Source organism: Lycium barbarum, chromosome 9, assembly GCF_019175385.1.
Source record: "Lycium barbarum isolate Lr01 chromosome 9, ASM1917538v2, whole genome shotgun sequence".
Lineage (NCBI taxonomy): Eukaryota > Viridiplantae > Streptophyta > Magnoliopsida > Solanales > Solanaceae > Lycium > Lycium barbarum.
Window position 1 is genome coordinate 22,315,343 of NC_083345.1, and position 12,933 is coordinate 22,328,275.

The following is a 12,933-nucleotide window of genomic DNA, read 5'->3' on the forward strand; positions in this document are numbered from 1 at the left end:
AAGATTATTTCTTAAGGAGACAAGATGGTTAACTCCTTTCATCATTATATTCAAATTACTTACGAAGGAAAATTATAGAAGTTATACTTTTCAGATACTTTCTTTTTGTGCAGAAAAAGAAAGAACCAAAAAATTAAAGAAAGTTACACTTGCTAACGATACTTCCGGATAAGGATTTTAAATTGTATCAAAAACAGTATGGTATTTCAATTTGTCTGGTATTATTTTTGCAAAAATCGAAAACCAAATTGAATTATCTAATATAAAAATTAAAACTCAAAATCAAACCAAATTATCAACTTTTTTTTGCAGTTCAATTATTTGGGTTTCTATTTGTTTCGGACTTTCGGTAATACGAAGTTCACCAAATTCTCAATGCAATTAGATGGAGAAAGACAGGTTAGATAATTATATAGTCAGTTCAGTCACTTAAAAATGGATCATCCGAAGAAAAATAAAAGGATTTACTAGTCTATTCCTTCTGCAGATGGGAAGTCATGCATTCTAGTTTGAACAAACAAGAGTACTTTGAAGCTTTAAAAAAATTGAAAGAGGTAATTCTCACTCGATATCATGTCTTATACATATTTAAGTACAGAATTTTGGGGGTTTTAATTGTTATCTGCACACGCCTATACTTTGCAGCGAACTGACCTAACAGTGTGGGTGTCATTGAGCTTTGAACATGCTCAGGGACGTAGACAAAGAATACATCGAGTTCCTTTCTGTAACGCTCAAGTAAGATTAACATAAGATACACCTGAACTACAATACGTGGAGCAAAAGAGCTAGCTCTCTAATCTACCTGGCGATAGGTGATCCTGTTCTGTGGACTGAATTTTCCCATTTTCTAGTTCAATGCTTGCTTCTTCTGGTACTGAACATGAATCTGAAGGGATGTTAATGCCTGCAAAACCAACCATAACAGCTGCAGCTCCGATGTAATCCAAGACGGGTGGTGCATTTCCTGTCAGTGTATCCACGATTGCAGCTAGCGGGACCTGAATGGTGAGTCCCGCTGTTGCTACTGTTGTGGACGTCAGAAGAATAGCCTTGGCCCACAGTAAATCGCTCAGCACATTATCAAACATACCTAAATATGGTTATTTGAAGTTAGTTACAAAAACCAAAAGGTGGCCATGCCAAACCCCTAGTCTAATGAAGAAAAGTAGAAATTCTTAAAGACAAGAAGAATGAAGAAATGTAAACATTGATGCCAACGTTGGACAAGTAGTCTATTTCCTAAGAATAATATGCCACTATGGACGACATGCCTCATTAGTCTAACTCTACCTTTCACAACTAAAATATTTAAGGTACAGGATTCCTGTGAATTTGAATTAATGAACAGCTAAAAATCAAATCTCATAATACTAGCTGATTAAAGGATCTCTTTTACAGTTGACATGCAGTGATCTGAGGGCATGTCAAGGACTCATCATCATATGACTGGAGATTAAATCTATGCTTCCTAGTTGTCGCTTCTCCTGATCTCAATTATCAGATGCAGATTAAATACAAAAAAGAGAAGTCATGAAATAGAGTATAATTAAAGTTTAAGTATAATTTAAAAGTTGCTGTGTACACTAAAAAAGAGGCATCCATTTTTGTTACTGTTTTTTCCTTCCGGCAGTTTAGCCAGGGACGTATAGCGTCAGAGATTCTTTCTGACTAACTGGTATGAGAAAATGTAGAACCTAGAACATTTTCTCAACTCGGCAATGTAGAGTAAAAAAGAGCAACCAATTCTTGGTTTTGTTTCAGTTTTACTCCAGCAGTTTAGTTGGGGACCTATGGGTATACATCAGAGATTCTTTCTAACTGCAAAAGACTCAACTTTTCTTCTTTATAAAAATGGCTATCCATGGTGTTTGGCGTTTCAATAAATAAGAAGGACAAAGTAGAAAAATCTGGTATGGGTTTGAATAAATTAAGAAGAGCAAGAAGAAGAAAAACCTAGTACTCGCTTTAAGAAATGGCGTTTGAATCTGGTATAGCTTTGGATAAACGGCTATTTATGGTGGAATAAGAAAGAAGAATCAGAAACAGCATACTGGTTTTGAACTCGCCGGAATGGACAAGTTTAAGATGTATGATGAAAAAAAGGTGCATAAATGAAAAATAGAGTCAAATTTAAGGAGTCGTCGATGTGTATCTGCCCTAAAATAAGTTCTCCTTCAGAAAAACTAAATCTTCTTTTTTTTTTTTTTTTTTTTTTTTTTTTTTGGTAAAGTAATAAAATTCATTAGTAAAACATCAAGAAGATGCAAGGTTACAGATGGGAAAAACTGGCAAGCTTGGCAAAACCTGTAGAACAATCTAAAGATATCCTATCTCTACTGAACTAGAGAAAAGGAGCTGATAAAATCTAGAAAGTTACCCACATTGTTTACAGGGGCAAAAAAATGCCAACTAAAAAGACTAACTAAACACCTAGACTTTAGAGAGCAAATAGGAGTTGAGATTCCTTCAAAGCATCTGTTGTTTCTCTCCTTCCATAGGGTCCAAAAAATTACTGCTGGGATCATTCTCCAAATTCTTTTAATGGATTTGTCAACTCTCCAGAGTATCCAGCTAGCATATGCATCTTTGATGTTGAAGGGCATTACCCATTGTAGACCAAGCATAGAGTAGAAGAAAAACCAGAGGCTAGCTGCTGCAGGGCAGTGCAAAAATAAATGGTTGACACTTTCATTGGTCTGCTTGCACATGGTACACATGTTAACAACTATTACACCTCTCCTTCTAAGATTGTCTTGTGTTAGGCATGCTTCCTTCAGTGCAGTCCAAGTGAAGCAAGTAACTCTGAGAGGCTGTCTGGTTCTCCATACAAGCTTCCAAGGCCAAACCTCTAAAAGGCTATTTTGAGAGCACCAGTTGTTGTAACATTCCTTCACAGTGAAAATCTTTTCCTTAGAATTGCCCCAGAGTATTTTGTCCTGAAAATCTGCCACCAAAGTACTTTGTCCCAAACTTTCTAATAGAGAAAGAAAATCATCAACTTCCCAATCCTGTAAGTTTCTCCTTAAAATTGGTGTCCAACAGTTGTTAACTCTATATTGAGCTAATGTTGCTTCTTTGTTAGAAGCTATCAGAAATAGTGAGGGAAATAAATCTTTTACTAAAGTGTCCCCAAGCCATTTGTCCTGCCAAAATCTGATCTTGAGCCCATTTCCAGCCTTGAATGAGACAGCCTGGAAGAATTCCTCTTGGAGACTACTGATGTGTTTCCATACTCCAACACCATGTGGTTCATTGCTTTTCTTTGCAGTCCAGTGGTCTTGAATACCATATTTAGCTTTGATGATTTCCTTCCAGTACCCTGCCCCATTTTGACCATATCTCCAAAGCCACTTCATGAGTAGGCTGTTGTTATGAAACTTAAGATTTCTAATCCCCAGCCCCCCTTGGCCTTTGGGTTGAATAACTGATTGCCATTTGACCAAAGAGAATTTATGAGTAACACTGTTACCTTCCCATAGGAATTTCCTTCTAAGCCTGTCAATTTGCTTTAGAACTGAGCTTGGCATAGGGAAGAGTGACATAAAGTAAGTGGGAATGCTGTCTAGGACACTTTTGATGAGGGTGAGCCTGCCACCCAATGAGAGATATTGCATCTTCCAAGTGGCTAGTCTTTTCTCCATTCTTTCAATGACCCCACTCCATATCCCAGATGATTTGAATTTAGCACCCAAAGGAAGTCCCAAATAGGTGGTGGGAAAGGAGCCTGTTTTGCAGCTAAGAATATCAGCAAGAGCTTCTAGGTTGGTCACTTCATTCACTGGATATATAGTGCTTTTAAGCATGTTGATATGAAGTCCAGAGATGGCCTCAAAGATCATGAGGGTGGTGTTGAGATTAGAGACCTGCTGACAATCAGCTCCACAAAATATAAGGGTGTCATCTGCATAGAGTAGATGAGAGACTGAGACTGAGACTGAGGTGGAAGGATTTCTGCCCACTTAGAACCCTTGAATCCACTGAAATTCTTTGGCCTTTGCTAACAGCTGAGATAATCCTTCCATCGCAATGATAAAGAGGAAAGGGGACAATGGATCCCCCTGCCTGAGTCCCTTTTGAGAAGAGAAAAACCCAACTGGACTTCTGTTCACCAGAATTGAAAACTTCACTGTCGAAATACAGAAATAAATCCACCTTATCCACCTTTCCCCGAAACCCATTTGCTTCAAAATGTTGACTAAATAAGCCCAGTTAAGCTATAGATTTCGACAAGTATTATTGTCCAACAACTAAGAAGAAGCCATTTTTATCTGAAATTACCTAATAACTAATTATTCATGCAAAATAAAACGCAAGACAGATACCAATTAAATGTTGGTCGCCCAAGAATTTTTTACAAAGTATTTACCTCTTAAGTTAGCTGTTGGGGTTAAGTTAGGTCCAAGGTCTATTTTTCTTTATGTTGTATTAACATCAGACATATCCTAATATTTTATTCAGTTATCAAAAGCTAAAAGCGCAAAAAAGCTCTAAGGTCCGTTGTAGCTTTAAGCGCAAAGCACAAATAAAGCACGGGCCTTAGTGAAAAAAAGGCGCAAATGGAGAAAAAAATACAAATATATATGTTTAGTTCAAGACTAATAATTCTAAGCATGAATGACAAATATATGGACAAAGAAATTGAAATTCTTTTACGATAAAGTGAAATATCAATTGTTTACTATTGCCTCTTTAGGAGAGGCTCATTGGCAAAGAAAAGTATGTCTTAGAGCCTTGATGATGACACTGAACCGCACATTAAGCGACGCGAAGTGCTCAACACGTTTGAGCCTCGTTAAAGGGCTTAAGCGGGCCTATTACCCAATGCTGAGCCCCTATAATATGCTAACCGCGCTCCAGATTATCCAAATCTGGGCGAACATACATAGGGTGTTAAAGTCCTACATTTGTTGAGGTTATGTGTAGTCTCTTTATATGGCCTTGAACAATCCTTACCTCTTAAGCTATCTTTTCTATTTTTCTTTACACTTTCCACCTCCTAGCTTGCCACAACATCCATCACCATTCTGGGTAATGTCTAAGCTGAATTGTATAGGGACTAAACTTAGACCCATATAGCTAAGTAAAGATACAATGTTGCAAAGCATGGTCCATATCTTTTTCATGCCTTTACCACAAACAATAACAAAACATACTACTATGTGTCCTTTTCCTCAAATTATCCACACTTAGAATAGCATCTCACATAAAACACTGGAGAAGTGCCAGCTTCCTAAAACTCCGTTTGCCTCACGTCACACCAGTGTCCTAAATAAGTCAACTGTCTCATATGTTGTTCACTAAAAACTAGGTATTATCAACATTCTGATAGTTTACAGGAACAAAAAACTACTACTCTTCCATTTCAATTTATGTGAACCAGTTTGATTGGCCAAGAAGTTTAAAAAAGAAACAAAGACTTTTGAAACTTGTGATTTTAGACGTGCCATGTTATTTATCTCTTAAACATGCCATGATATTTGTGTGGCTATAAAAGCATGTTATGAGAAGTTTAAAGTTAAATTGTTTCCAAATATATAAAATGTATCACTGTTTTTTGAACAAACTAGAAGAAAAGAGTGTCACATAAAATGGAGAGGGAATACTTCTTCTTTTGTCATTCAAAAATAGATGTCTAAATGTTCCCTTCTACTTCTTCAGTCAAATAGAAATAGGCATATGAAACCACTCTTTTCAAACTAAGATGAAGGGTCTAGAGATTGATAGAGAAGTTTGAAGCCACCATAACTTGAATACAGAGGAGCAATTGTGCTAGGGTTTCTTAGCAAGTCGTAGGTGGGAGTAACTTAGCTAAGGTTTCTTCGCTAGTTGGGGGCAGGAGAAATAAGCTAATTTTTCTTCGCTAGTTGCTGGTAGGCTGGGCTTTTAAAAAGTTGCTGAACAAACGTATTCAGAGAAATGTGTTGTCTCTTGATGGCCCACAAACAAGTTCGGATGAAAAATAAAGTTCACTTCTGTAAACAAGACCTAGAAGAACGGTTAACAACTTTTCTTGATTAAAAAAAAAAAAAAAAAAGAACAAAATAAGTTGGGCAAGTTTTGGACCATTTAACACGGCGGTATTTTATACACATCTAGTATCTGAATCCAAATACCTGTACTCCTAGATGTATCACTGTCATTTGATGAATCTAAAAATTTACAAAATTTCGAATTCGACCTCTAGATCTGTACCCGTGTTACATCCACACCCGTGATAATACAACAGTTTTCAGTCATCATAAAGAGTTTTCTCAACTTGCCTCCAGAAGGAGGCGTCAAATATTTAGTAGGCAACAAAGTCGCTTTGCGTCCACGTACCCTTGCCTAAGTCCTACACATTTCGAGTCGTACCTAGTGGAACAAACTTAGATTTTCCAATGCTACTTCAACCACACTAAAGATGTAAATTAGTATCAATTTGTGGACAAGATAAAAGAGTGTCATTAGCAAACAAGAAAGTGGGATAGAAAGATAATCTACCCAGTAGCCATTAAACTTAAAGCCAATAAAGAAACCTGATCTTCACATGTTCTAGAAGTTTACTTAATGCTTTCTGATTAGTAAGCAAAATCATTCATTACTACACATCTCCAACACTAAGATAGAAGCTTACTTAATGCTTCCACAACAATAAAAAGGGTTCTCCCGTTTAATCCCTACTATTACCAAAGAAACAAAGGAAAGTCCACACTGATCATGACAGAATTTAACAGTTGATATGAATGTTTGTATCCATTGCCTCCATATATATATATATACACAGTACCATAAATCAAAGGTCAAGATACGCAATAATCAATATACAAGAAACAACAGATAATAACAGCAATCAAAGGATATTGCCACCAAGCTAATCAGCCAAAAATCTTATATGTACCAAACACCACCTTTCTTAGGAATCAGGATTCTAAAGAATTCAAGAGCTTCTCTCAAACAACCACTTTGGTAGAAGTGATTCATACGTTCCACAACCTCCTTCTTTAGCATCTCCCAACTGGTGAAAGAACGCAAAGGAAAATAATGAAGGCGTAGCACTTTGTCTCCCAAACAATTTCGTAAAGCCTAAAGGATCTCTTCTTTTGAATGGTTACTCTATTCCTCTTTCTCCTCCTCGCTAATTGTCTAGAATGTGATTCAGTCCATAAGCAGCTCCGATTCTGCCTTATCACATACAGCATTTGATTGGGCACACAATGAAATTATTTCTTTTGTATGAAGTATGAACTAGCAACACAATAGAAGATTTAGGCTTATTATAACCTTTCTCCAAACAAATTTAAGTGTGACTTTTATCTCCAAGTAATTTCTGGGTCCACTAATGCTTGCACCAATCTCCTTTGATTGTTTACTTCTCGATTTCCCCATCATCATTTACGCCTTCTTTTTCCTCCTCCTATTCTAGTACTTTTAAGTTCGTTAAATAGGTTAGTAATGTTTTTTTCCACGCATCCAAGAACCTCTCGGTTCCATTTCTTCAAGTCGCTCTTCAACACTTTTAGAAAAATTAGATAGGTTAAAATCAAGTTATCCTATGGCCGTGTAGTTTTCCCAACCATTCTCTAATTGTTTCCTTTATGTTATATTTTGTAGACACAATTAAAATACAACCTCTGCCGAGAGATACAAATCATATTGTGTTACATAGGACAGGAACAAATGCAAGCACTTGCTTCAAAGGGTATATCCATGAACTTCAAGAAATTTGGTTCAAGAATAATGGAATGAACTATCATATGTCATGGTTCCCTATTTCACTCATTTATGCACACGGAGACATGACAAATTGATAAATACTTAAATATGCAAGGGAAGGCACAGAATATAGACCGGTACGTACCTTTACCAACAATTAGGCCAACTTGCTCCCAGGTGAGCGTGTTAAATGGCTCAAGGTTAGCAAAGTTGAGTACAAGAGGTATGGGTAAGAATATCAGCATGTTGAATAAACCCAAAAATCCAAGAAACTGTGCCATACTGGCGTGGCCACTTTTCCCATCATCATCAGGTAACTTTTTACGAATGAGGGTTATATAAACAGCATACAAAGCAGCTGAGAGGAGAGAAAGAATGTCTCCAAGAACAGGGTTTGAAGCAACTTTGTTGGTTCCTGATTTTGAGTCACCCAAGCTCACAATGATTGTTCCTCCCATACAAAGTAGAACACTGAACAGCTTCACCCATGTGAAAACTTCTCCCAAGAATACAAGAGACACCAGAAAAGTAAACAAGCTGGAGGAACTGCTTAAGATGGTGTTCGACTGTACAAAAAACCAAAATCATAACCACATTAAACATACAACACAGTGGTCAACAGAGGTTGGATATGAACATTCCACCCACCACATGTGATAAATGGTTGGAACATAATATAGGTAAATACACTTAGGGGTCGTTTGTTTGCTGGTTAGAGAAAAGTTATTCATGAATTAAAACTTACATAACTATATAGTACATTGTTTGGTTGCAAAAATGAGGGAAAAATAATCCCCACACAGAATCAAGCATAAGTCATACAATGTTTGGTTGGTTTTTTCTCTTTCCACATAATACACAAATAACTAACCCTGCATAACTAATAATACCCGCATTACTAATAAGCACATACTACTCGCTACATTACTAATTCCCTTGTAACTAATACCTGCATAACTCTAACCAGCAAACAAATGACCCCTTTAAAAAAGGTTCCAGATTAGCAGCATTCAAAACTAAAAAGGGCATATTAGCAAGCTAACTAACCATAACAGTTGTACATTTGAGTGACAGATTGAATGTAAGTTGTGCTAGAAACCAAAAAGGCCATATTAACAAGCTGACTTTTGCTACTCTAGAGCGTGTCCAACGTCCTTTCAAATCCAAACCCATATCAACAAATCGATCAACAAAGGTTGGATATGACATTCCACCCGATAAGGGGTAGTTAGGAAGTGAAATATTTATGTATTCAAACCAGCATAACTAGTACCGTGGTCGGCAGCATTTAGTTGCTACGTATATGATTCACTACACCACGTACGGTGTTTGATTACTTACAATCCAGCATAACTAATACATGTATAAGTGATGAGAGAATCTATGTATAATTTTATGCATACAAGAATAACTAAACCCTGCATAATTAAACTTTGCATAATTAATCCTTGCATAACTAATACCTGCATAACTCTAACCAGCAATCAACCGATCCCTAAATGTGATAACTAGTTTGAACATAACATAGGTATATACACTTAAAACGAACTTCTCAAAACCAAAAGATAGTATGCTTACCGTAACAGTAGTATATTTGAGTGATAGATTGAATGTAAGCTGTGCAAGAAACCAAAAAGGACATATCAACAAGCTAACTTTCGCTATTCTAGACCTTGTCCAACGCCCTTTCGCATCCAAACCAACATCAACAACAACACTTTGATCCACAATTCCTTCCTTTAATACAACAACCCCATCATCACCATCACCAACAACAACCCCATCATCATCATCATCAAGAAGAATAGTTTCCTCAGAATCATTCAAAATGCTATCTTTATTCTTATTCTTTCTCCAAAACAACAAACTCCCATATTTATCTTCAAGAAAACGTACAATTTCAATAAGGGGAATATACACTATGAATAAAGAATTGCAAAGGTATGTAACAAGAAAAGGTGAAACACCAGCATCAACAACAGATTGAACAACAAAACTAGCAGCAATCCATATTGAAGCAACTGTTAATATATAAACCAAACCTAAAACCCATCTCCAAGATTGATCTTTCATTCCTTTTAAACCAAAAATTTCAGCCCAAATGTGTTCTTTCTAGCTGTTCATTGATTAATTAATAGAACTATGCACCAATATTATGCATATCTCCAAAGGAACAATTTTTACAGATTATTTGTTTGGGTAAAGAAAGAAAATGCGATCCAACACTTCCAGGAGACACGTGCGAGAAATTTGGAGCACGTGCTCACCTAACTTCATTTGTTGGGCTTGTCCATATAAATTGGGTCGGGCTTACCTTAACGGGCACCATTTTTATTTGGGAAAAAAAAACATAACTATGCTAATTTTAAAAATATTTACAATTTCTTAACAGAGTTATTTTATTTACATTTCTATCTTTTTATCCTTGTATCCCCATCACAATTTCCTCCGAAAAATTAATATTATCTTTTCCAAAACTTTCATGTAGTTCCTCATTTTATGCTTAACATGAATCTTATCTTCTCTCTTTCTTTCATAAAAATGGTTTTGTCCACTAGCATAAACCATATTTTTATCGGTAATGGTAGTTTTACTATTTTTCTCTCTTCCATGAGCTTTCTGTCTCTAATTATACATATTCTTTTCTTTCTTCTTCTTCTTCTTCTTCTTATTATTATAGGTTATTGTTGCTATTATACTTATAATATTACTAGTATAATTAATAATATTCATTATCATACTTATAATATTACTGGTTTACTTAGTAATATATATAATTATGCTCATTATGTATATAATTAATGTTTTATTATAGTCATAATATTATTATAATTATATACTAATAATATTATAGTATAATTAGTGATACACTAATTATACTATAATATTAGCAGCATAATCATTGGTATAATTAACCGAATACATTATTATACTCATAATATTATCAGATATATTTATGAGTATAATAGTATATATAATTATGCTCATTGTGTATTTAGTTATTGTTTAACTATACACGTAATATTATAAGTATATCACTAATTATAATAATAATATTACCACTATACTTATTGGTATAATCATTAGTATACATTATTAAACTCTAATAATAATATTGATATATCTGTCATATACATTAGGTGTGTGTATGAGAGTTTAAGGCTCATAACATACAAAATGGGGAATAATTGATCATGTATAACTAGCAATATTATACATATAGTCTTAAAAATAAATAAGATATATATGTTATTTATTTGCAACTCCAGTGACTTCTCATATGGAAAAAAAGATCACAATCCTCTAGATCTCATTATACGTTCAGAAATAATTAATTAGAAGTAAATTAAATGAGTCTTATAATTCTGTTAAGAAAACTCTAGTTTTGAAAATAACAAAAACTACATTTCAAATGTTAGCAGTAGATCAACCTAGACAAAATATGAATTATAAATACATTCAGAATCGAAATAATGTCTTTCATCCTCTTCTATGTATCTTTGAAGCTAGAGAATAATGAAGGGGAATTGGTTGAAGAAGAAGCTAGAAAAAAATAGGGTGAATTGGTGGAAGATTGAAGAAGAATAATAAGGAGAAGAAGCCAGAGAATAATGAGTGAGAAAAATAGGGGAGTATCACTTAAAGAAGAGAGAAAAACAATAATAAAGAGCAAGAGAATAAAATTGAATCCCTAATTTATTGGGTTTATTAACTATACCTATTTTATCTTAAAATGCTGAAAAAGTTTAAATACCTGCTATTTTTGATGTACTTTAAAAATTGTGTTAATTATGTTTATAACTTTATAAGTCTTACCCATGGTGTAAATTTCTCTTTTTATTTTAATCTTTGCTATTTAGAGTTAAGCCACTGTTTAAAACGTATTTGGCCAAAGTGCACGAACATCCGTTTTTGGGGTCGCCATTTAATATTTACAGAGTTGATTTTTTTTTGTAAGTTTAACCACTTTAGGCATAACTTCAGACATTTGTGTCTAAAGTGTGACCTTGTGAAGGCCACACATCAGATGTTTTCATCGGATATCATGTGTATCTGAATTTTACTGTACGCCTGAACTTCAGTCGTACATGATTGAAGGGCGTGTAAAAATTGGTAAAAATCTCAGTCATATGTGTTTTTGTTTTCAAATTTCAAGATACGATTCTAACACTCAAATCTACTCCAAATAAGCTCAAATTTAAAACATAAGTTCTATATATCATGAAGGACAAATGTCAATCATCAATTTGTCAAACAACAATAAATCTAACAAATTCATTTTGCAATTATTGTGATTTGCCATTGTTTTCAAGACCCATTTGATTAAACTCACTTTTTATATTTGAAGTTTCTTCAAAGCATTACCTTCAATTGCTATAGATTTCGACAAGTATTATTGTACAACAACTAAGAAGAAGCCATTTTTATCTGAAATTACCTAATAACTAATTATTCATGCAAAATAAAACGCAAGACAGATACTAATTAAATGTTGGTCGCCCAAGAAATTTTTACAAAGTATTTAGAGCTAAGCCACTATTTAATAAGTTAATAAAATATATAATGATATCCCTCCATTAAAGAGATAATATTAAAAGTACATGACAACATGAAATATAGCCAAAGAAGTTGGGGGAGATAGAGAGATTTTATTGCTCTTTCAATTGATGTACAAATAAGCTGAATTGACTTCTTATTTATAGAAGAAAAGAAGCAGTTGCGAGGCTTTTTAGAAGTTGTTGACAGGCTGCCTGCTTGAGCTACTTGTAAGGTACCTCCTTGAGCTACTCGCAAGCTGCCTGCTTGATTGCAAGTCTGAGGAAACTGCTGCAAGGCTTTTCAGGGAGCTGCTTACAACCTGCCTGCATGAGCTGCTTGGAAGCTGCCTGTTTGATTGCAAGTTTATCCAATTGCAAGATTATCCTGGATATCGTGTATTTGAATGGACATCCATAATACTGTGTATTTATAACACTTCCCCATGGATGTTCATTAATAGATAATGTGCCCGTCTAAACCTTAATAGGAAAAACCCAGTGGGAAAAAATCCTAGTGAAGGAAAAAGAGTACATGTATCTAGTAATACGCATTGCTAGCTGCCTCGTTAAAAACCTTACTAGGAAAACCCAAATGGGACAAAACCTTAGTTAAGGAAAAAAGAGTATAACGCGTATTTTATGTTATATCCTGTATTTTTGAACCTCGGAGTATCTGCTGGGGTGGGGCCCACACACCGAG

At 34.9% G+C, this 12,933-nt stretch overlaps 1 protein-coding gene across 1 annotated transcript; it reads right to left on the bottom strand.

Annotated features, from left to right (window-relative positions):
- Nucleotides 1-535: 535 nt before the first annotated feature.
- Nucleotides 536-9,904, bottom strand: LOC132610112 (thiamine-repressible mitochondrial transport protein THI74). Its single transcript, XM_060324380.1, has 3 exons — nucleotides 9,274-9,904; nucleotides 7,841-8,261; nucleotides 536-1,093 (listed from the first exon to the last, which is right to left on the bottom strand). The coding sequence occupies exons 1-3, from the start codon at nucleotides 9,766-9,768 to the stop codon at nucleotides 789-791; spliced, it is 1,221 nt and encodes a 406-aa protein (XP_060180363.1). The 5' UTR covers nucleotides 9,769-9,904; the 3' UTR covers nucleotides 536-788.
- Nucleotides 9,905-12,933: the final 3,029 nt, after the last annotated feature.

Excerpts from the sequence above, each read along its gene's own strand:
- LOC132610112 (XM_060324380.1), bottom strand. The coding sequence starts at position 9,768 with ATGAAAGATCAATCTTGGAGATGGGTTTTAGGTTTGGTTTATATATTA. Across the intron at positions 8,262-9,273 it reads TCAAATATACTACTGTTACG|TCGAACACCATCTTAAGCAG; the intron begins GTAAGCATACTA and ends TTTTTTGTACAG. Across the intron at positions 1,094-7,840 it reads TGGCCTAATTGTTGGTAAAG|GTATGTTTGATAATGTGCTG; the intron begins GTACGTACCGGT and ends AACCATATTTAG.